Consider the following 24,702-nt stretch of genomic DNA (forward strand, 5'->3'; position numbering starts at 1 on the left):
ATTTAAAGCAAAAAGAAGCACCTTCAACCAGGAGGCAGGAAGCTCTGCTCCTGGTTCCACCTTGTCACCCTGGTCAAGTCCCACACAGCTTCTTAATGCCCGTTTATCCATTTGTAAAGACCCCCACACGGATGCTATTCTGTTATGCTCTCTTAGAGAAGCCCACAGCCATGCTTCCGGTCTCTCCTCTTAACCCTTGGGCCTGATCTCATATTAAAATACCTTTCTTAGACCCCAACTTGGTAGCATCAAAAAGAAACTCTCAGGCCCCTTACAGTGTTGTTTTAGAGCATCTATCCAAACCTATTTCAAATGTATGTTAAGTATCATATATCTAATTGCTATTTAATTATCCATCATTTATAATGTGTTCATATCACACCTGTATTTTAATTCCTAAGTCTGCTCAGATTTAGAAAGAACAGCAATGGATATCTTGTTTATGAAATTTTCAAAATCTCCAAAATAATTACTTTGGTTTGTGAATGTCAGAAAAATTCACTGTCATATTATCCTCTGAAATTATTTTCTGCTGGACGTGGTGACTCATGCCTTTAATCATAATACTCAGGAAGCAGAGGCCAGTGATCTTTGAGAGTTCCCAGGTCAGCTGGGGCTACAAAGCAAAACCCTGTCTCAAAATAAACAAATAAACATAATGAAATTATTTTCTTTTTTTTGAGTGTGATGGGCACAACTACAATCCCACCACTCTGGAGGTAGAGGCAGGAAAATCATCAAGTTTAAGGCCAGCCTCAGCTACATAGCAAGTTCAAGACCAGCTTAGGCTATATGAACCTGTTGGATATTCCTTTACACTGTGTGAATATATGTCACTGTGATTATTTTAAAGAAGCTGACTTGCCAATAGCTGGACAGGACAAAGTTAGGTGGGAGAACCAGACTAAGGACACTGGGAAGAAGAAGGGTGGAGTCAGAGGAGGCACCAGCCAGACAAGGAGAGTAAACAAGAGGTGCAAGATGAAAGAGAGGTAACGCCATGTGATAGAATGTAGATTAATATAAATGGGTTAATTTAAGTTGTAAGTGTTAACTAGTAACAAGCCTGAGCTATTGGCCGAGCATTTATAATTAATATTAAGCCTCTTTGTGGTTATTGGAAAGTAGCTGGCAGTACACAGCTGATCATGGTCATGATGAAAAACTCCATCTTCATGAAAAACTCCACCTTGTCTCAAAAAAACATAACAGCTGGAGAGATGGCTCACTCCCTATAAGTACTTGCCATATAAGCAAGAGGACCTTAGTTCAGTCCCCAGGACCCAAGTGAAAGTCAGGCACAGCAGCACATGTCTAGAACCCTATCACTCTGGTACCAGGGAATTGGCGGGGGTGGGGAGAGGGGAAGAGATTGCTAGGAAGAGGGAGGAGACAGGAATCACTGAAGTTCACTGGCCAGCCAGTCTACAGGAATTGCTGAGCTCCGTGTTCAGTGAAAAACCCTATCTCAAAAAAACGTGGAGACTGATGAAGATACCCACATGTTGTACAAACACACACAATCCCACAAACACAGAAAAAAGTATTTTCTTAGGATCAGGTATAGTTCCTCAAGCCTGTAATCCTACCACTTGGGAGGTTGAGACAGGGGAATTACTGCGAGTTTTAGGCCCACCTGGGCTACACAATAAGTTCCAGGCTGGCCAAAGCTATATAGCAAGATCCTGTCTCAACCAAACAAAAACTATTTTTTACTTTATCACTCACAGTAAGCAAAAATAACAATGTGCCCCTCCAATTTTGAAAAATTCCATTAGGAACTCTAGCAAAGCTGGCTTTCTTTTTATTCTGGCACAAATGCATCATGTGTCCCTCTCTGCCACTTCCTTTCAGCTGAGCCTCCCCAAGGAGCTCATACTCAGCAAAGCATGACAAAGAGGGAGCTGAGGAGCCAAAGCAACCACCCCAGAGTCCACCCAACACAAACAGCCATACTAATATGGTTCATGTTTTCTCTTTTGATTCAACAAATGCACTGTCAGCTCTCAGTTCCAACACAAATACAGGAAGGCATTCTGAAATATGTCAAAACATTAGTTAGGAGGAGAAATGGAGAGGAAAGCTTTCACTAAGGGTCCAAGTGGCTCAGTGCATGGGCTATGTATAGAGGATTTTCATTGGTCAATGAGTGACTCTGGAACTTCTCAAACAGCTCAATGTCTTTTTGGTTATTAGGTTTCTCTTTTCTTATAGTGCTGTATGATAAAACCCAGTGTTTCAAGCTTCTTATGCATCACTCTCCCCCAGATCCCTACCCCCTTTTAAGATATTAATATTTTAAGTTTTCAAACTGTCCAGGTTTTCTTCTAGGACTCTTCAGTTTCCAACTGCCTGGGGTATTCTGATGAGGAAGAGCATGGACAAAGAATCATCTCCCTGTCAGAGGTCATGGCACTTCAGATTCCCTACTCACCTCTTTTTCAAACACTAATTATGGCTTGGAAATATCAGAATAAAATAACAATGAAATCTTAAATGCTGGACACAGTAGCACATGCCTGTAATACCAGCCCTTCAGAGGCTGAGGCAGCAAGACTGACTGCTGGGAGTTCAAGGCCAGCCTGAGCTACATAATAAGACCCTATTTCAAAGAACAAAAACAAAACAAACAAAAACCAACAACAAAAAGCCAGGCACAGTGACTCAGAAGTAGGAGGTTCATGGTAAATTCAAGATCAGCCTGAGTACAGAGGTCTCAAAAATAAAGATAATCAATATAATATAAGCTCCTATTTTGGAACTCTAATATGCAAATTAAGGGAGATCTTTACCAGGCAGCCACAAAGCTGAAGCAGGAAGCAGAGGCAGGGACAGCTCACATAAGCTTTATCTACAAGTCAGTCACTGTGCTGTGTACCAGTCATTTTCATGGTCCTTCTCTCCACTTGACAGGTGAAGAAATCAGGGAAAATGAGGAGTGAAGACTGAGGCCCTGAGCTGGTAGAGCTGGTAAGAGGTGACAGCAGATCTGCCTGACCCCAGACATAGCCAACTACTGCTGGGTTAGTTAAGTGCTGTGTGGGAAGGTTTCCTGTGCTCTCAGATGCTTGCCAGAGAGCTGCTGGAAGCAAACGACTCTACCCCCTTAGGCACACTACTCTGTTTGTGTACTCATCAAGCAACTTCCTTCATTTGCCAGTTTCCCTAAGCCAGCTGGAAAAGGGAGAAAGTCAAAAGGAATAAACTGCACACCCTCGGCAGTAATGCCTCTTAAGCTGACAATGACCATCCTGGCTTTGAACAGGAATTTGACCTTAACTTGGTTGACTTGGGCCAGTCATGGAGGCACTTTTCTGAGAAGCAGTGTGAGAGAAAATCACCAAGTCAGACAACCATCCTATGGAAGGCCACAACTGCTAAAGCAAATGTATACCCACCACCCACGTAGAAAAGCAAAACCATAAGCTACCATAAGCATCAGAGGAAAACCTGCCTGATACAAACACTACCACGGAGGAAGCCAGAAGCACTCTCAGGGGTCTCCCTCCTTTTCGGGCAGGGAAAGCTGTATCATGCAAACTTACGGAGTTGTTGCAGTAAAAATAAAGATGGAGCAGTGGATAATCATTACAACAGCAAGGGGCATATTACCCACTCTAGAGGAAAGAACACATTGCTTCACAACTACTTTTATTTTGGAAATACTGGATAAGCAGTGGGTCTTACTGGTGAGTGGGGGTTCCTTCTACCATCCACCCTTTTATATTCTACAACACTGAAGGAATTCATTTCTTTCTTAGCTGTGTCTCAGGATCCAGCCCAAACACAGGCCTACTAATTCTTACTAGACTTATAGTCTTAAAAACTTACTTATTTTATCTGGCAGTGGTGATGCATGTCTTTAATCCCAGCATTGGGGAGGCAGAAGCAGGTGGATCTCTGATTTCAAGGCCAGTCTCGTCTACAGAGCAAGTTCCAGAATGGCTAGGGCTACACAGAGAAGCCCTGAATCGACGCTCCCCCTCAAAGATTTTTTTTTTACATTGTTTTTTATATGTGTCTGTGTGAGTGGATATCACACATGTCCAGGTATCCTCAGAGGCCAGAAAAGGGCATTGGGTCCCCTGGAGCTGGAGTGACAAGTAGCTATGAGTTGACCAATACGGGTGCTGGAAATAAAGCGTGTCTTCTGAGAAGGACTCCTAACTCCTGAGCCACTCTCTGGTCCCTAGATTTACTGTCTTAAAGAGGAAAAATCAGGGAGATGAGCCCAGTTGGCAAAGTGTTTGCCTGGCAAGCATGGGAACAACTGTGGGGCAGAAGGAGACTTGAGCATGGTGGCACACTTATAATCCCAGCTCTCGGGAGGCAGGCACAGGGAAATCCCTGGGCTCACTGGCCCAGCAACAGCCTCCTCTCTTCAGCAAGCTCCAGGGTGGCAAGACAGATCTGCAAAGAATGGTGACAGTGCCTGAGGAATGACATCCAAGGCTGTCTGCTGGCCTCCAGATGCATGTTCATACACGTCCATGCACAAACCCCCACACACAAACATACATGTGCACACGTGCGCACGCGCAAACGCAAACACACACACACACACACACACACACACACACACACACACACACACACACACAGAGATTCTGGCTTTATACAAATCTTACCAACCTTCCCATACCCTACATGCTTATAGACTTCCTGCCAATTGCTCCTTGCTTTCCACAACTGGTATCCTTTCCATCTCTCCTAAACTTATTTCCTGTCTTCTGGATGACACCAGCAGTGGTGTTTCTCAGGGTTAAATGTAAATGGGAGCTAGGCAGTGGTGGTGCACACCTTTAATCCCAGGACTTGGGAGGCAGAAGTAAGAAGAATTCTGTGAGTTCAAGGCCAGCCTTATTTACAGAGTGAGTTCCAGGACAGCCAGGGCTACACAGAGAACCCCTGTCTCAAAACTCAAAACAAAACAAGAGTAACTGGGAGACATGCCCTAGGACAGCAGACCCCAGACAACTGGCCCACACTCTCTGACAGGTGCGAATGCTCACTCTGGCACCTCCCTTCCCATCCAGTCAAGAGAGCTGAGAACACACTTATATCTCCAGAGGAACTCAGGTTTGGGTGAGCCAAGGAATGAAAGAAGGATACTCTGAAGGGTGGCTTTGTGCAGAGTTTAAAAACAGGGACTGTTCAGAGGAAGAAAGGAGAAACTCGGTTCATAGAGTTCCTCCACCCCACCTTTCAACATCTCACCGAGGCCCAGGCCGATCTTCAACTTGCTTTCCTTCTGCCTCAGCCTCCCAAGTGCTGGGACTACAGGTGCGTACCACCCTCAAAAACACTTGTCTTCTCAGCTACTCCCTCTCTTTTTAAAAAATATAGCTAAACTTCTATTTAGTTCCCTTCAAAGACCAAAAATTGTGAATTAGTAAAATTTTAGTGATTTCTGTTTTGTTTTGTTTTGTTTGTTTTTGAGACAGGATTTCTCTGTGCAGCCCCGCCTCTCCTGGAACTCATTGTTTAGACCAGTCTGGCCTCCATCTCAGAGATCCATCCACCTGCCTTTGCCTCCTGAGTGCTAGGATTAAAGGTGTGAGCCACCATAAATTTTAGTGGTCTTTAATTTCATTCCAATTATTCTTATGTAAAAGTTGAGGGAGAAGAAACGACCTTCATAGGACAGGAACTCTGGGATGACAGATGACAGGAAAACAGAAGACAGAAACACCTATGTGCTGCTGGGCACGGGGCACGTGTCTCCAAGGCCAGCGAGAGTTACAAGTGGGGCAAGTGAGTCTGAGGCTGGCCTGAGCTAGTCAGACTGTCCCAAAGAAACCAGGGGGTGGGATAGGAAGAGAAGAGACTATGTGGAGCTGTGTATGGTGGCACATGGGTCAAATCCCAGCATTTGGGAGGTGGAGGTGGGAGAATCTCAACTTCTAAGCCCAACCTAGCCTCTACATAAATACTACACACCCAAACATGTCTGCACACATTACATACATGTGACTAGATGAGCTGGGCTCAATGTGTCAAAGTGTGCAAATCCCACATGTAATACAACATCCAACAGAGGATGAGACCATGTCAAGATGAGATGATTTTGAAAGAGAACTGACTATAAGCAGAGCAAATGCCAAACTCTGGTTGTTGTTTTTTTAATGGTTTATTTTGAGGAGCCAAATGGATTTGTCAACCCTGGGAAAACCCCGAGAAGCACGTAAGACTAATATAGTCTTGTCTGCCATCACATTCAACTATCTATATAGCTCGTCAACATGTGACATAGATATCGGCAAAATGGCCTTCTGACCTCTGCACCTACACCATGGCATATATACACTTACCCACCCACACACATTATTCACCACAGTAAAAAACATTTCTGAATATTACCTAATCAGCCTCCTTTCTCTAAGAGATGCAATTGATGCTAAAAGGGAGATTTAAGCAAGCCACATGTACAGTGTGCAAATCTCATAAATGAAATCTCTTATTTTATAAACCAAACATAATCAAAACCTTTTGAAGAGAAAATGTCTTTTAGTTTCATTTTCTACACAGAAACCAACAAATTGCATCCTCTCCCTCTTGCAGAGGACAATTCACATCATGTCAAATTAGGTCATTTCCAGATACACAGCAACTGCTTCAGGCAGACAATACAATACTACCACACTGTTCCTTCACGGTCAGCTCTAACTCCCATCATCTAACGATGTCTCCTCATAGTTACTAACGAAGCTCAGCTAAGAACATTATCAGTTCTCTCTCTCCTCTCTCTCTCTCTCATACACACACACACACACACACACACACACACACACACACACACACACACACAAATGTAGCATACTCTTGATGTAGTGTCCTTTCTCTCTGAAATAGGAAATGAGAGTGCACACTTTGGAATTTGCATTGTCAAACAGGACACATGCATAGCACAGATCAGGGCTTGTGTCACCCAAGCAGAGCCAGTGATTCCCACATGCTTAGGGTTAAGTGCTGCATGTCAGATCCAAGGAAATGTGTAATATTTTAGATTAAATGTGTATATATTTTAGAGAATCTAAAATCTGTCTTAAGAAATTCTAATGGTAGTTTAAAACCCTTACTCAAGAAGAAAGTGGATTAACATACACAGCCCTACATTTACTCAGTATGTCCCCCATGTGGACCAGGAATTGGCCTGCACCCTGAGAGGATAAGAGGTCACAAATTGGTATCACTTGACAGAGGAAAAAAACTGCAATTCTGAGAGTTAACAGCTTATCCGGGCCTCCTGATGACAAACAGTTTCTGTGTAGGTTCTTGTGAAGTTGTTTGGTCTGTACACGCTGGAGAGGCAAGCTGACCCTGGGCAGACACTGACCCTGGGCACACTTCCAGGGTTTTTGTTTTTTGAGACAAGGTGTGGAGATCACACTGATCTCTGCTCTAAGTTCTCCATACCGTGCCTCGCCCTGGACGATTTTCATTTTACACGCAGCACTGGACTCCATTTTGAGTGCTAACACAGAAGCAGGGTGATCCTGCACCTCTCTGTATACATAGCTACCACATCTGTCCAGCACCGAACAGGAGACAGACTGACAAACAGCTTACTCCACCCATAAACTGATAAAGAAGATTAGGAACGCATGCGCACACTGACATATTAAAACTGAACCAGAGGAACCAGGCCCAAGAATTTACGGACCATACCAGAACAAGGAGTGAAACTCCTTCACCTAGATTCCACAAAGAGGAGGACACCTAACAGTGTGGTGACAACAGCCACACAGGCCTGTCACCTGACCATCCAGCTGTGCACCAAGGGACCCACAGGCTGAGAACTCCTGGCTGTCCTAGGGCTTCATTCCAGCTATAACTCCAAAGGTGGTGTAATACACTATAACTGCAGCCCCTCCCCGCCCATCAGTTGTCCACTGCCTCCTATCTTACGCCTCCATGGGCTCACACCTCACCTCTGCAGGCCGGCTCAACCTGGAGACCTTGTGGCTTCGCTCTGCATGCCTCTAGCAGTTCAACTGGGTCCTTCCTATTGTCTCTAACTACCGCAAGGACAGCTTCTTATCTGTACCTGCTCTCTGCCTCTGCCTCCAGGAGGGACCAGTGTGACTCCTGAACTCTGCTGTAGCCTCTCCAACCCTTTCCTAACCTACAAACATGTATGTTTATATAAATAGTTACTGTGCTGTGTGTAATGAGCGACATGAAAAATTCAGACATAGTGCTTATAGCACAGTCTCAAATAGCCTAAACTGCCTCATGCTCTCTCCATAGTGAGTGTGACCTTGAACTCCTGATCCTCCTCCACCATTACATCCCAAGTGCTGGGATTATAGGTGTGTGTCACCACTCCTGACTCTCCAAAGCATTGAGCAACTAAGCAACATTCTGGTTAATCATTCTTATTTTTGTGGCTCTAGAATATAATCCCATAATTATACTGACAAAACCACTTCTGACTAGCAAAGCTGCTAACATCATAATATACAAATTTTATCAATGGAAGAGCCCTGAATATCCGTCTTGAAACATCTATGGACTGCTTACAACAATGAGAAAATTATGTTATGTATAAATTAGCTAACTTATTCCTTCACATTTCTGCCCTTCTCTCTCCTCCCCCCCCCCCCCCCCGTACTATACCTCCTCCTTTCATTATTTCACCCTAATGGTATAGAGCAGGAGCTGGGAACATTTCCTGTTACTAATTTAAAACTTATTTACAAACACAGGCAGGTAGGCCAGAGTTAGTTCACAGGGTTGCATTCTGCCAATGCTGGCTTGGAGCAGTGAGTTTTCAAGCTTTTGTTTACTCAGAATCACCTAAATGACTGCTAATGCACAAATTTCTAGAATCCATCCTCCAAGTTTCTCATTCCATGGGTAGGGCTGTAGAAGACCCTGAGATTTTGTGTTTTTAGTAGTTCCCAAGTAATGCTGATGCTGGTGGTACAGAAATCCCACTGAGAACCGCTTGTATCGAACAGTAGTCTACTACCCCCAATGAAACATGAAACAGTGAAAATCTAATTAAGCAAAAAGTATATTGCAAACCTGACTGATACTTTTATAGAGTATTTCATAGGAAGACTTACTGTTCAGTGCCATAATGTTATCTGTTCCTGGATGATGGAAATTTATTCCCATGCGTCCTGGAAAATAAAGTAATTTTATCTTAAGCACACACATACACACAAACAAAAAAAGTTGTTCAATATAATTATTTCAAATACACTACAAAATATACACATAACAAAACATTACAGATTACTCTATAGCAATGCTATCAAGGCCAAAGCATTTACAACAATTTTAAATCAATTCATAAAACACAGACATGAAAAGCCTTAAAACAAAGCCAAAGTCTCAACACAAAATACAACCAAACAAAAAGAAGCTTCCGTTATAATCTGAAATTTGTACATCTCCCATATTAAATTTAAACAAGTCCATTTCCTTGGTAAGCATTTTATTTAAACAATCATGTATTTATGCCCTTCAAAGTAAGGCATAAAAAAGAAATTTAGAGAAGTTTATAGAGAATAAAAAGATAGTTTCATAATGGCTCAAAAAATGCAACATAATTACCAGAGTAGCAAAATGAAGAAAGATGATAAATTCTATGCAAATACAGCAAGGGAAAGAAAGACTGACGTAACAATGTAAGCGTTCCTAAGTTGTCCTGCACTCCTTCCTTTCCTTCTGGGGTTGGTTTGTATGGTGAGTTGCTGTGTTCCTCCTCATCTAGATAGCGCTCACCATTTACACTAGGCTGGTCTCTAGCTCACAGAGATCTGCCTGTCTTTGTCTCTCTCAAGAACAGGGATTAAAGCATGCACTACCTTGCCTGCCCCCACCACTAACTACTCTTCGGACCTGTGATAAATGTGACTTTCCAGAGTTTCATCTTTATGAATAACATGGGAATTGAAACTTCTGCCCACATTGGTTGGCTTCCTATTTTTATATACTTCTGAGGTTAAGAATCATTTTTACATTTTTAATGGGCTGGAAAACCAAACAAAAGCAAAGAGGCAACAGAGCCCTGTGTCTTGTAAACCCTAAAATATTTATTCTGCAGTCCTTCACAAAGTGTGAACCCTTGATCTGTAAGATCAGAGATAGAATCAGATGTTTCAACCAATGGCCCATTGGGGTAAAGAGTGAAAGGTGTGTACATGGCGGGGCAGGGGTGGCGATGGGGAGATGGATAGAGTGAGATTCGGAAGTACAGAGGGAAAGACGCAAGGGTATAGAATGAAAGATGCAGATGGCTGCTGCTCTTTTCATTATTAGAGAAGATACATGTACCCAAAAAATTAAAATTAAACCCAAAGAGTCTTGTATAGGAGGAAAATGTACTATGCAAGATTTCTTGACCAATTTCTTCAATAAAATAGTTATCAAAATCAGGTGTGGTGGCTCACCCCTGTAATCCCAGAACTTGGGAGACAAGAGGAATGTTGGGAATTCAGGACCAGTCTATAGTTACAGAGTAATACCATGTTTCAAAAAACAAACACACAAAAAGATATAGAAACAATAACTAAGATGTAATGTCTATATATTTGACTCTGTAAACTTTTCATACATAGTTACTTTGAGAGTTATCATGAAATCCAAAGAAAAAAATGTTAATTTTTTTTGCTTTGTTTTTCTAGACAGTGTTTCTCTGTGTAGGTAGCCCTGACTGTCCTGGAACTTGCTTTGTAAACCATGCTGGCCTTGAACTCACTGAGATCCACCTGTCTCTGCCTCCCAAGCGCTGGGATTAATGGTGTGCACCACCACTGCCGGGCTGAAAAATGTTAATTTTAAGACAAGTGTTTTACCACTGAGATATTCCTACGGTCATTGTATTTTATAGCCACTGCTTAAACAAACATCAATTCCATTTGGGGAAGAATAGTATAGAGAAAGCTGGAGATAAAGGTTTCTGATTTTTTTCCTATAACAGCTACAGCTGTTATAATGTAATTGTAAAAGGCCCAGTTTTCATTTGGTATTAAACTCTATTTTTGGGATTTGGAGGCAAACAACACTGCTAAGCTCAAGACCACAGAAAAACAAAATAACTTAATGAAAGAAACCGAAGTCCTCACTCAACTTTATACCACTTGTAGTGTGTGTGTGTGTGTGTGTGTGTGTGTGTGTGTGTTGAGAAAAATCAATGAAACTGTCAAATAATAAAGGAAATATTCTTAAATATATGATTTCTGTAGAAAAACTTTTCATATTAGCTATAAACTAATTACTAGGAGTTTTAAAAGAATCCCATTGTTGAAAGCCATATTTAACATAACTATACTTATCCCACATGCCTTACTATGCTTTTCTAATTCCTTGGTCTCTTTAGAGTCTCTGAAAGTTAAAGTCTATACCATATGCAATGCTGTCTCCTACCAACACCTATATGAAAAACTATTTCACAAAAATTTGTCACCAGAACAAGATTTGACTCAGTAAGAATGTACATTCTGGCCGGGCAGTGGTGGTGCACGCCTTTAATCTCAGCAGAGGCAGGCGGATGTCTGTGAGTTCCAGGCCAACCTGGGCTACAGAGTGAGTTCCAGGAAAGGTGCAAAGCTACACAGAGAAACCCTGTCTTGGAAAAAAAAAAAGAAAGAAAGAAAGAATTTACATTCTGGTTTCATTTAATTAAATCAATGTTCTTTACACCCAAAACTAATATCCGTGAACACTAAAAATAATATCCTCTAATTCATCTTTATCATATTCTAGGGCATCAACCACACTAGCTAGTTGCCAGAAAGTCTACATAAAATCCCATCAAGACTTCAAACTCACTGTCCACTGGAACTTAAAGAAAACAGAATCTGTTTAGTTAGATGCTGGCACACATCTATAGCCCACACAGAAGAGGCAGGGGCAAAAGAATCACAATTTCAAAGTCAGCCTGAGCTGCACAGTAAAATCATCTCAAAAACCAAGCAACAATATCTTGAAAAAGTCAGAGACAGTGGTGTACAGGCAATCTCTGTGAATTCTAAGCCAGTCAGCACTATATAGTGAGATCTTGTTTAAACAAAACATGAAAAGCAGGACCTCTTCAATGTTTGATCAATGAATATTCAAAGGACAGTATGGGTCCTTAAAAGGGACCGATGATCCTTAATATTATAACAATAAAGGAAGGTTGTCAAGGACATCGAGTGACCCCAAATTTAGTTGCTCTTCATTCAACTTCAATTCCTGTATAATAGAGAATTACCTACTTTACTGACATTGCACCAAATAAAGTTTCTATGTTTCTGGAATGTTGCCCTTTTTAGTCTCAGAGCTTGATCAGCTACATGGCATTTTGAGTTTCTTGAAGAGCTAGAACATTTCACCTTGATGAACTTGAGAGGCAGTGGCTGCTTCTTAGTTATCATCCTCTACCTCACTGGTTACTTGCAACTCTGTCTTAAGGAGCAGAGCAGGAGGCACTGCTGGGGTCTGATGGGGGAGGCACTGCTGGGGTCTGATGGGGAGGACTGCTGGGGTCTGATGGGGGAGGCACTGCCGGGTCTGATGGGGGAGGACTGCCGGGTCTGATGGGGGAGGACTGCCGGGTCTGATGGGGGAGACACTGCCGGGTCTGATGGGGGAGGCACTGCCGGGTCTGATGGGGGAGGACTGCTGGGGTCTGATGGGGGAGGACTGCTGGGGTCTGATGGGGGAGGACTGCTGGGTCTGATGGGGGAGGACTGCTGGGGTCTGATGGGGGAGGCACAGCTGCTTGGAAAAAAAAAAAAGGAGTAGTTTTTACCTTTTCTGGTCTTCTCCCTAATTTTTTTCCAATGGATCTTTGGATAAAAAGTAACATAAATCTTGAAAGGAACTCTGTGTCAATACTGGATCCCTAGACTCTATAAGCTGAATATAATTTAGATTTCCTACTAAATATAATGCTTTTGGTAAAGTTAAATATGACTGTTTAGTTTATCTCTCCAAAAAGTAGTTTAGCATATAAATGCAATCTATTTTCATTGAATAAAAATTAGAATATATGGAAAAAATAAGATCACTAAAGACTAACACAGTCAGTTTTTATTTATACTTTTCACTGTAGAAAACATGAAGCTTTCTTTCCTAAGACTGTGATCATCTTATAATTCTTCTTAGTGTACTGTGCATCTAAACTTTAGCACCTATTGCAGGATTTTGGAAGAGAAAGAGTGTAGTGGCAGAGAAACCTCGATGCTAAATTCAGAAGAGGCCATTTCTTTTCGCTTCCTTTTGTCCCACAAATGCTGCTGTTGAATCAGCTGTGAAAACAGGACTGAGCGTGTGACATCTGGTGATTTTGTTACTGCAGTCTGGTGCTGCCAGTGTGACATCTGTCACCTGTCCATGAGTCTGCTATTTTTAAAGTGTTCTTGCCGCTAGCTATCATTCAAGCATAGTGTAAAATATAAGGTTTCAGAAGCTGGAAGGCATCCGTCGTCTTACTAAATTGAACGATGCTGTGGAAATCTGAGACTGCCCCACTTTGCTCCTATCACAGGACATAACAGACAGGAGAGGACGGAGACAGAGGGCAGAGAACTGAGTTATGTTTGTTTAGAATGGAAAAAAACATTACATCTTCATAGACTCAATTGATTCATATTTTAAAATCTACAATTATTCAAATTTCAGAGCCAAAGAAAACCCATACTTTTGTGTCCAAATAAAAACTGGATTTTTTATTAACTCATAATTAGTATGGAAGCCAGTTCTTCAGCACACTAACACATCTTTCTTTAATCACCCACTTTACTCTAAAAAAAAGTCAAGTACTTAAGCAGCTTCAAAGAAAATGTAGTGCTTTGTTCAAGAAAAAAGTCTTCTAAATTTTACCTATTTTTTCTAAAAAGTTAGAGATACACTCCCAGAGAAACAGTGAAGTCGGGTGTGGTGGATATGCCTATAATACCAGGTCTCAAAGGCTGAGGCAGGTGAATCTTGAATTTAAGACCCGCTTAGCTCCACAGTAAGACCCTGTCTCAAAACAGAAGGGGGGGGGGCAGATCTTGAGGCTGAGCAAATAAACTCACCACCAAGCCCAGTGACCCGAATTCAGTGCCTGGGACATGGTAGAAAAAGAAAACAGATTCCTACAAGTGGTGCTGTAGGACACACTCTCTCTCTCTCTCCTCTCTCTCTCTTCCCCCCCTTCCTCTCCCCCTCTCTCCCTCCCCAGGGAGGGACAGGCTGTACTGTGGGCTCCAGTCACACCCTTCCTAGCAGCTGGGGCCGTAGGCATGCTTGCCATCACATCACAACTGCCATCAATTCGTAAATCCTTTGCACTTGTTTTCTTGGTTAAAGCTGCAGCTCAACTGAATTAGAATTACAGAAGTGAGTACCCAGGTATAATCTTCCTTTTATAACTGTTAGGTGATGAAAATGGTCATATCTTGAGCGAGGAAGTGGTGGTGCACGCCTTTAATCCCAGCACTTGGGAGGCAGAGGCAGGTGGATCATTGAGTTTGAGGCCAGCCTGAGCAACAGTGAGAGCTCAAGGACAGCCAGGGCTGTTATACAGAGAAACCCGGTGTCGGAAAAAAAACAAAAACAAAACGTATCTTAAATCGGGCAAAGTAGCCGGGTGGTGGTGGTGCACACCTTTAATCCCAGCACTCGGGAGGCAGATCCAGGCGGATCTCTGTGAGTTCAAGGCCAGCCTGGTCTCCAAAGCAAGTTCCAGGAAAGGCGCAAAGCTACACAGAGAAACCCTGGGGGGGGGGGGGGATCAGGCAAAGTAACAGAACATGGCTACCTTTAGTCGCAGCTGCAAAGGAAGGTGAGACAAGGAGATCTCCTAAGTGCAGGGGTTCAGGGCTAGCCTGGGTGACCAAGTAAGCCTCCAAGAGAGGAGGAGGTTGGAAATACACAGACAAGAACAATCACTTCTTGGTGATTCAGTCTGTCTCCAGCAGTTGATAGGGTCCTTTTGTCCTTCCCTTTAGGTGTTGGGAATCAAACTGGGACACACGTGCAGCTAAGACTCGGCTAACTTTGTAAAGGACAAACCGACATAGGTCGAAAGAAGTTGACATTGAAATAAAACTGAGCAATGATTCAAGCTACAGAATAGACAGCATATTTTCTTCTGGAGGATCAAGTCAAAAGAAAATGTAATGAACATACATGTCTTTTAAAAAAAACAAGGGAACCTAAAAATTCCCCAAAGGGATCCAATTTTGTGTAAGTCTGTCATGTTACATTTAAATATGATGAATAGAGAAAAGTGTCTCTGTAACAGCAAAGGGGTGGCATTCACATCTTCCAAGTTCTGTCAATTTAAATGTGCTGAAGCACTATTACCAGAAAATGGGCTGTTTTTTCCTCAGACTTTTTCAGTATACCTTTGAAATGCAGGCCCTTCAATCTGAGTTCTCAACCAACACCTGCTCTTTTCATTTTTCAAATCTCAGTTCCCTGACTGACAAAGGAAGAGAAAATCCAAATACACAGAACCAGTTCATCAGTCACTCTGGGCCGTCAGCAGACTGGACTCTGGTGTGAGAGTGAGGATGCAGGGATGAAGGAACCTCCCCTTGCTGCTGTATGTGCTTCCTCAGCCAGAGGATGGGAGCTCGCTTTGTCCAAAGCATATAGCTGCTATTTCCTTGTTTATTCTAGTAGGAAAGGTCATTGGCCAATCAAGCCTAATGACTACAGGTTTTCTAAGTCTGAAGACAGTCTCATACAGAGAGAGTACAGTGATGAATCTTTTTTTCCTTTCTCTCCTCTTATTTCTAACACTAGAAATCCTCTTTCCCTACAGTTAGGAGGAGGGTTGGATTTGAGGAGAGATCAGTTCCTTCCACCAACCACTCCTATCTCTGCTAATCCAAGGACTTCTGTGTTTAGAAACAAAGTATCAATATTCATAAATTTATATTTGTCTCAAAACCCTCCTGTGTCATCAGTATGAGGCATCTCTCAACCAAAAAGGATATACAAGGTGTAAGACACGAAGACCTTATCTGCGCTCCGTTACAGCCCCACTGAACCAGCCGGTGACTGCAACAGAAGGTACTTTTTTCCCTTCCTTTTCCTGCAGGATTCAAACCAGAGGCTTCCGCACAAGGGCTCGACCATCGAGCTGTACACACTTGCATCCCACAGAAGGCACTCCTCTGTGATTCATCATCTAAATGGAGCCAGCATGAGCACAAACACAACAAAAAACCTCTAAGGTCTGATTTACTGAAACGGAAGTCTTTTTTCCCTAAACTTCCTGCTCTCACACTAGCCCTTTCTTTTTCTTGAATTAAAAGAATGCTTGAATAAAATTATTCACTACATATTTCTTAAACAATAGATATTGATATCTTCTATACGACTACCACTGTGAATATGCACCATGTCCATTTTAAGTATATCATGAAGTTATTTACGTCATATTTGAATGCTTGGTGGAACTATTTTGGAAAAGATTAGGAAGTAGCCTTGTTGGAGAAGGTGTGTCACTAGGGCTGGGCTTTTGAGGTTTCAAATGCCCACACTAGGTCCAGTCTCTCTGTCTTCTTTCTCCCTCTCTCTCTCTCTCTCTCCCTCTCTCTCCCTCTCTCCTCTCTTCTCTCTTCTCTTCTCTTCTCTTCTCTTCTCTTCTCTTCTCTTCTCTTCTCTTCTCTTCTCTTCTCTTCTCTTCTCTTCTCTTCTCTTCTCTTCTCTTCTCTTCTCTTCTCTTCTCTTCTCTTCTCTCTCTCTCTCTCTCTCTCTCTCTCTCTCTCTCTCTCTCTCTCTCTCTCTCTCTCTCTCTCTCTCCCCTCTCCCCTCTCCCCTCTCCCCTCTCCCCTCTCCCTCTCCCTCTCCCTCTCCCTCTCCCTCTCTCTCTCCCTCTCCCTCTCTCCCCCACTGCCCTCCCCCAGACACCTCCAACTTGAGATTTATGTGTTCAGCTGCTGCTCCAGTTCCATGCCTGCCCACCATGGTGGTCATGGTCTCACTCTCTGAAACTGCAAGCAAGCCTCCAACTAAATACTTTCTTTTGTAAGTTGCCTTGGTCATGGTGTCTCTTCACAGCAATAGAATACTAAGACAGCTATGTTATTCAGATAGACAGTTTTAGAAAGTAATTTAGGGCAGTTTTCTTTCTCCTACACATGGCTTTTGAAAATGATGGTTTATCCTTCAATAATCACTACTTATCTATGGAAAATAAAAACAACTGTGACAATTTGCAGCCAACATTGACCTGTAGTCTGGTCAAGAAATAAATCTGTACTGATATGGCTTAGTTTATTACAGGGGTCAAGGAATAAGCCACGCTCACCTCCACAGAAAATCACATGCAGTATCTGCACAGTTCCTGGTGCCAGGGATCTCATTTTCCCACCTATTTTATAAGGTGTTTTATCTTAATTACAAGGTTTTAAAGAAGCTCACGTATTCAGTTCAATAGCCAACTAGGGGCGGATAAAGAACTCAAATCTAGTTTGGACAGACTACAAAGTTAGAAAGGTTGTGTTTTGAAATTTCATCTACATAGAAAATGTAGGACGTCTGGGAGGCTCTTAATAAAGACAACTGAATAACTTGGCTATTTCTAGGTACTGAGCCTACAGTAGGCTTTCTAACTTTCTTTTTTGACCCACTACATATTATTTGAATTTTTTTTTGTATAGTAAGCAAGAATGTGGGATTTTTCCTAAAGAAAACTGAGTTCTAAGAATAACACCAGTGCAAATAAGCACCCCCAAATCCAACTCTGTAATGAGTTTTGAGACACACACATACCCTACCCCACCCCACAAACAGTGTCCCCACATTCAAGAGGAAAAAGATCAAGATCAAGGGTCTAAGGAGGATACTTGGGAAGGAAAGAAAAGGTGGAACCGGGCAAAGCACTTCCCAGCACACAGTAGGTGCCCTAATGTTTCATCTAGCCCCTAATGTTCAACCTACCCTGATGCTTCTATCTTTGGACCCCATAGACCATCACTATGAATGTGCCTTAAGCAAAAGCTACATGAAGAAAAACTTACAGCAGCATTACCTAGGATAGAGAAAACCTGGAAGTCTAAATTTATGTTCTATCAATAAATTATAAATCAAAGAGAAATATTGGTATTTATTATTATAGAAAATAAAAACTAAAGACTACACCATCATAATGTTTCTTATGCTTTAAGTTACTTATATGTATATGCATGTTCATGTGTGTAGACACATATGTATGCATGTGGAGATCCGACAGAGGACAATCTCTGCTGTTGTTCCTCAGATACCGTCCACATGTTTTTGGTGAGGTTGTCGTTTTGTTTGTTTTTGACATGGGGTCTCTCATGGCCTGGAACTCATCAAGCAGGCCAGACTCGCTGGCCAACTGAGTCTGCCTGTCTCTCCCCAGCACTGGGAGAGAGCACATGCTAGCATACCCAGCTCTTTTAACTGGGTTCAGAGATTGAACTCAGGCCATCATGGTGCAAGACAAGTACTCAGACTGAGCTATCTCCCCAGCCTGAAGACTCAGCTATCCCTCCAGCCTGAAGACTCAGCTATCTCTTTCTTCAGCCCAAAGACTGAGCTATCCTTCCAGCCTGAAGACTTAGCTATCCCTCCAGCCCAACTCTTTAGCCACCTTTTATTCTGACAATTTTCTTTACTTTTAAAGCTAAAAGTATCTTACACATTTTCTTTTCTCCTCTTCCTTCTTTGTTCTTGTTCTTGGTTTTTTTTGAGACAAGTCTCACTCTACAGGTCTGTGTGGCCGGGTACTTGTTATGTATAAGCTCAGGCTGGCCTTGTGCTTGTATCACCCTCCTGCCTCTGCTTCCCAAGTGCTGAGATTATGATGTGCACCACCATGCCCAGTGTCAAAATATTTTCTTAAAGGTGCAAGTGATGTCACTGACCACAGGGACATAGTGATGTCACTGACCTCAGGGAAGCAGTCTGTTTATAGGAAATCATGCAGTTCAGTATGACAAATTGGGAAGGTGAAACCATATTCAAACTATAAAAAAGTACATACTAAAGGTCTCCCAACTCAGTAGGCCATAGTACATATATGGTGAAGCAGTCTTTGACCTCATATTTGCTAGTAAAGAAAAGTCTGCAGAGAGAGTGGGGCCCGCAGCTGAAAAAGGACACTACAAATGGGAAAGATTTTTACATCACGGGGAGGTTATCCTCTCTCCCTGTGCCAGTGCTTACTTCATGTGGCAAATAGCTTCTGCTTTACCAGTATGCATAAAATTCTAAGCAAAAAAATCAATGTAGAGACCATAATCTAAAATCCTTTCCTAATTTTTTACTGAAAGAATACAGTGGTATGCCCCTATAATCCTAGCACTCACAAGGATGGGGCAGGAGGATTGTCTTGAGTTCCATGGTCATCCTGAGATAAATAATGTGTTCTCGGACAGCCTGAACTATACAGTAAGAAACCTGACTCAAAAAAAGAAAGAAGAAAGAAAGAGCGAGCAGAGAATCCAGACCAAGATACAGGAGGTATACACAGACGGTTAAGTGGTTGAATGATCAGGAGAGGCGACCATGGGAGAGGAAAATGACAAATGTAACCTCAAAACAGTATAAAAACAAAACAATCTGTGAATATCGGTTTTTTTTTACATCGTTCACACCTCTAAGTATAACATGTTTCAAATTACCATGGACCTAATCTTTAACTGAAGAAAGATGTGGTAAGTGACTAAATATAACAGCAATTTTTTTTTCTTTTTCTTCCTTCTTTTGCTGAAGGCCTTAAAATCTAGTTTTCCTCCAGACCCTTTATTTTCTCCGTTGCCTACTGTTACTACTCTTCCTCACTGGAAAATAAGGAAAGCAAGCAGGAAAATGATGAGCGTGACAAGAAAATGGTGCAAAGGATTCTGGGGAGGAAACAAATGTCAGAGGTTCAGTTGGTCACATTCTAGGTAAGGGCCTAGTGAACGCCAGAGAGGAAAAAGTCCTCACAATTTCAGAAGATGTGGAGTTCCCTCAAAATGGCCATCCCTGTGGCAAACTGTTCAGTTTTTAATTAAAGTCCTAACCCAAAATGGAGTGGATATTTCCACACCAGCAACTTGCATTACAGTTGAATAATCTATAAAAAGAACCATCTGTAATTAAGAGTTTACATGGGCTCTATAAGTCCTACTATTGTAGATTTTGCAATGCGTTACCTCATACTGAACTCAAAACATGCATGCCCTCTAAGATACCTTCCATGTACTTTGGCCCACACTGTGCAAAGGCCCATTGGCTGCACATCGGCTGCACAGCAATGCTCCTACACACGAAGGTGTTAGACTCCAGCACCACGGGACGGTATCTATGAAGGAGCTGTGCTGCGATGCTCCTATTCTAGAAAGGTGTTAAACGCTAACACAATGCTAACCACATCTATGAAGCTCTCTGAAGGGGTTTTGAAGACTAATTTACTTTCTTGAGGTACACCTGGACTTAAATGAATTCTACGGATTCAGCGAAGGATTCCAAATGTACAAAGCCCAGAAAATTTGGCTTCTAGTTTCATGCTATAACCATGACCTCAGCTACCCAACATAGAGTTCTTCCAGATAAACAGATTAAGGTTACCAACTATGATTACTGTAGGTAGCTGAACCCAGGTTAAAAAACAAAATCAACTTTAAATACATTCCACAATGCTTTACGGAAGCAAAACAAACAAACAAACAAACACAACAAAAAAAAATCACAATTATTAAAAAGCTGATTTTTGCTTAAAACACCAAGCAAGAATGGACATATGAATATTCCTAACCTGCAAAATGATTCCTCCACATTATATCAGCGAAACTCATTGGTGGGCCACTGGGAGGGTAGTGTTTACCTTTCAGAGGCTCATGATCAGTCCTTATCATATCCATTAAGGAGTTCTCCAAGGAGTGCAAGTTAAAAGTGTCATAGGGCCTACTCCGGTCCTAAAAATAAAAACACAGAACAAGACAATATATAAAATGACTTCATAAAATTAACATTTGTCCTGCTTCCTGCTGTAGACTGATAATATGAATGAAAGTTACAAACAACTCTAAACACACATTCACTTTTTACTAAGAAAATGACAGCGCCAATACTTTGAATAGAAGTATTTACAATAAAGTGCATCCTTTTCCTGATAGTCTAAAATATAAACGTCCCATTTCTTCAGACTAACTTTCTCTCAAATGCAATGGGTCAAATTCATTAGTTTGCCTTCTACCATCCATTCCCTGTCTTCCAGTGAACATAGTTTGCCCACATTCCTAGAGAACTTAGTGTAAAATCAGAATCACTTTTCTGAAAACACAGAAGGTTATTGTAGGAAGAGGCTGAGACAACAGGATCAGCAGTTCACCTGTGGAACGAGTTCCAGGCCTGTCTGAACTATACATATAGGCACTATCTCAAAATACAAAAAGTCAAAGCATGACTATGATTTCAATGTAACTGTAATAAATCACTTTAATATTTATGACCAGGAAATTCCATACATGGAAAACTTTTTTTTTGTTTTTTGTTTTTGTTTTTTAATGTGGAGAGAGAAAGATAAGCTTCAGACAACTGGAAGTAGAGAACTGACCCCCACATGTTGTCCTCTGACCTCCACATGCATTCTAGGGCATACACACACACACACACACACACACACACACACACACACACACACTCACACACTAAGAAAATGCAACAAAATAAAAATTTTTTATAAGACAGTGTTTCTCTGTGTAGCCTTGGTTGTCCTGGAACTCATTCTGTAGATCAGACTGGTCTCAGACTCAGAGATCTGCCTCCCAAGTGCTAGGATTAAAGGAGTGTACCACACCACCCAGCCAGCAACTTTTTAAAGTAAGAAATAAAAATTCATCATGAAGAGGAGATTAAATGACATTAATAAGAACAGTCAGTTTAGGATAACTGACAGAGTGTGGCAGGGCTTGCCTATTATTCTAGCAGTTAGGAGGCTGCCATGGGAGGCTAGCTTGGGTTACACAGCAAGACCCTGACCCTCCTCCATCTCCCCTAAAAGAAAAGGTTGTCTGACGACATTCAAGAATCTTTCTGGCCAGGGCAGTCTGTTGTTTTTATTTTTCCATTTAAACTTTAATGCAGTCTTTCAAGGTGGGTAAAAAACATATCTATTATATGCATTAGGAAAGTGAGTTTAGTAGGTAGAACCCAGATCTACACTCAAAACCAATACCCTAAGGAGTATAAAATTCTGTCCAAAGAAGTTGACCCAGTGCACACAGGATAGTAAACAATGACTTCTATGGAAGCATAATATTGCATGCAACCACTGATGAAATAACCTTGATGGCATGGTGGTAATGAGTTCCTGTCAGGAGAGGATATAAGAGTTTAGGTGATTACCTATCAGGAAAATTAGTGAAGGTATTTAGGAGAGTGTCTGATGGATCTAAATTGAAATGATCCCCAAATCAGTCAAACTATCAAAATCATGTGTCATTTGAGTTGAAATACAAGTTCCTGTGTTGGCAGAGTGCCAGCCTTGCAGGCATGAGGTCTTGAGCTCTCCCAACCTACATGAAAGTACAGGCTGTGGTGGCACATGCCGGGGACACAGAAACAGGAGGATCCCTGGGGATCACTGGCCAGCCAAGGCTGTCCTGCTCAGAGAAGAACAGAGAAGAACTCCTGAGGACCAACATCCAAAGTTAAACTAGATTCTACATTAGTGTGCTTCCTCTTCCTCTCTCCTGGACTCCAGTTCAAACATGTGGTCAGTGGGGAAATGTGCCAAGCCCAGTGCTTTGGCGATGGTGGCAATGGTAAAGTATGTGTCCCACAAGCTGGAAAACTTTAGTGAGTTCCATCACTCATCTAGAAAACCCAGCACAGTATACCTAAAACCCCAGTACTGAGAAGGCTGACACAGGCAGATGGGACTCACCAGCCAGTCAGAGAATCTCTTTCAAAAATTAAGGTGGAGACTGATGGACAAGGACACCTAACATCAACTCTGGCCTCTATGAGAATGCACATGTGCACACACACACACACACACACACACACACACACACACACACACACACACACAAGAACACACACAAGAACACACACAAGAACACCTGTATGGTGTCTACTACACAGAATGTCTTCTTCAACGCCACACCCCAGTACTGCTACATAGATTTAAACATCTAGAAGTTCATGGATACAAACCAAGCAGGGTTTATTAATGCTCAACAGATGAAAACATGACATGTGAAAGGCGGAACAGAATTTGCACATGCTTCTTAACTGAACAAAACTGCAATCATTACGATACTTGTTTTCTCATAAAATCAATTTTATTCATGCCTCATCACTTTATATTTGTGGCATAGCATTCATCCTTTTGATTTTACTATACAGCTGTGCTGTGGGGAGGCCCCTGGCTTCCTCTGGTCTCAAGCCCAGAAGCAGTCTCAATTCTTATATTCTCCAGGAGAAGAATTTAGTCCAGACACAGGAGTAGATCACACAGTCAGCAGGAGTTTAGCCAGAGCCAGCAAGAAGCACAAACCCATTTGAGGCCGAGGGGACTAGGCAAGCAGCCATGCTGATCCTCGCAGGCTGGAGCCAGCGTTTCCCTTCTCCCTGTGGTTTCTTCCCATGTGCCTCCCCCAGGGGCAGCCCTAGGAAAGGGGCATGCTTCCCTCAGAAGCCCATTTCACCTAGAATTCAGACTGTTACAACTGAAAAGTTTACCAGGAGCCAGGAGGTGGTGGTGCACACCTTTAATCCCAGCACTCGGGAGGCAGAGAGGCAGGCTGATCTCTGAGTTTGAGGCCAGCCTGGTCTACAGAGTGAGTTCCAAGGCAGTCAGGGTTACACAGAGAAACCCTGTCCTTTTAAAAGAAAGAGAGAAAGGAAGGAAGAAAGGAAGGGAGGAAGGAAGGGAGGGAGGGAGGGAGGGAGGGAGGGAGGGAGGGAGGGAGGGAGGGAGGGGAGGAAGGAAAAGAAGAAAGGGCACCAACACTCTGCACGTGCTCCACTGACAGGAGTCATGAGAGCACTGTGATCTGATCTAGCGAGCAAGGGTCACTATCATCCACTGTCCCTTCCACATCTGTTTCTGGGGTCCTGGGCTTAGCCTATCTGGAGCTGACCGGTGCCATTCACTATCTTTGCATCCTGTTTCAGGGCCTTGGGCTGCCCCACCCACTGTTCTTTATGTCCTATCTTTAGGACCTGCTGGTCAGGCCCTTCTGCCTGTATGTAGTAAACAGTGCTAGAATAACTAAATCATTAACTAGGAAGCCAGTCAGGAAAAAAAGAAAAGAAAAAAACTGAAAACTTTGCAGAATGTTCAGTGAAAAAAAACTACAGCTCACGAGTCACAGAAGTTACAGATAATAACATAGACTAGAGTCCAGGCCAGCTTCAGCTGTGCGTGTGAGACCCTGAAAAAAAGGGCAGAGGTGGTGAGGAGGGGGTGGCGTCAAGATGGCCCAGCAGATATTAGTGTCTGCTGGGTGACCCTGAAGTCCTCAGCAGACCCCTGAGGACCCCTGGAGAGAACCAACTTTTTTTTGTTTTGTTTTTCAAGACAGGGTTTCTCTGTGTAGCTTTGCACCTGTCCTGGAACTCACTTGGTAGCCCAGGCTGGCCTCGAACTCACAGAGATCCGCCTGCCTCTGCCTCCCGAGTGCTGGGATTAAAGGCGTGTGCCACCACCGCCCGGCATGAGAACCAACTTTTAAAAATTGTCTTCTGACCTCCACATGAGCACTCAACAATACACAAACTAATAAAAAACCCAATAAGCAA

The 24,702-nt window shown here is 42.5% G+C and overlaps 1 protein-coding gene and 1 long non-coding RNA gene across 17 annotated transcripts in view; one reads left to right on the top strand and one right to left on the bottom strand.

Annotated features, from left to right (window-relative positions):
- LOC143271048 (uncharacterized) overlaps window positions 1–15,233 on the top strand; it is a 33,998-nt gene extending 18,765 nt beyond the window's left edge. Inside the window, exons 2-3 of the long non-coding RNA XR_013048320.1 lie at window positions 2,914–2,961; window positions 14,934–15,233. This is a non-coding gene — a long non-coding RNA (uncharacterized LOC143271048). The remainder of the gene's footprint in view (window positions 1–2,913; window positions 2,962–14,933) is intronic.
- Window positions 1–24,702, bottom strand: part of Cpeb3 (cytoplasmic polyadenylation element binding protein 3) — a 188,642-nt gene that overhangs the window by 88,794 nt on the left and 75,146 nt on the right. For 10 of the 16 annotated variants that reach the window (XM_042262928.2, XM_076562895.1, XM_042262936.2 and 7 more), the window contains 2 exons: window positions 20,708–20,867; window positions 9,072–9,128 (listed from right to left, as the gene is read on the bottom strand). In XM_042262928.2, coding sequence (XP_042118862.2) covers window positions 9,072–9,128; window positions 20,708–20,867 — 217 coding nt within the window. Of the gene's footprint in view, window positions 1–9,071; window positions 9,129–18,604; window positions 20,604–20,707; window positions 20,868–24,702 lie in introns of those variants that run through there. The other 6 variants (XM_076562899.1, XM_042262950.2, XM_015995567.3 and 3 more) reach the window with 3 other exon arrangements.

This window comes from Peromyscus maniculatus, chromosome 1, assembly GCF_049852395.1.
Source record: "Peromyscus maniculatus bairdii isolate BWxNUB_F1_BW_parent chromosome 1, HU_Pman_BW_mat_3.1, whole genome shotgun sequence".
Lineage (NCBI taxonomy): Eukaryota > Metazoa > Chordata > Mammalia > Rodentia > Cricetidae > Peromyscus > Peromyscus maniculatus.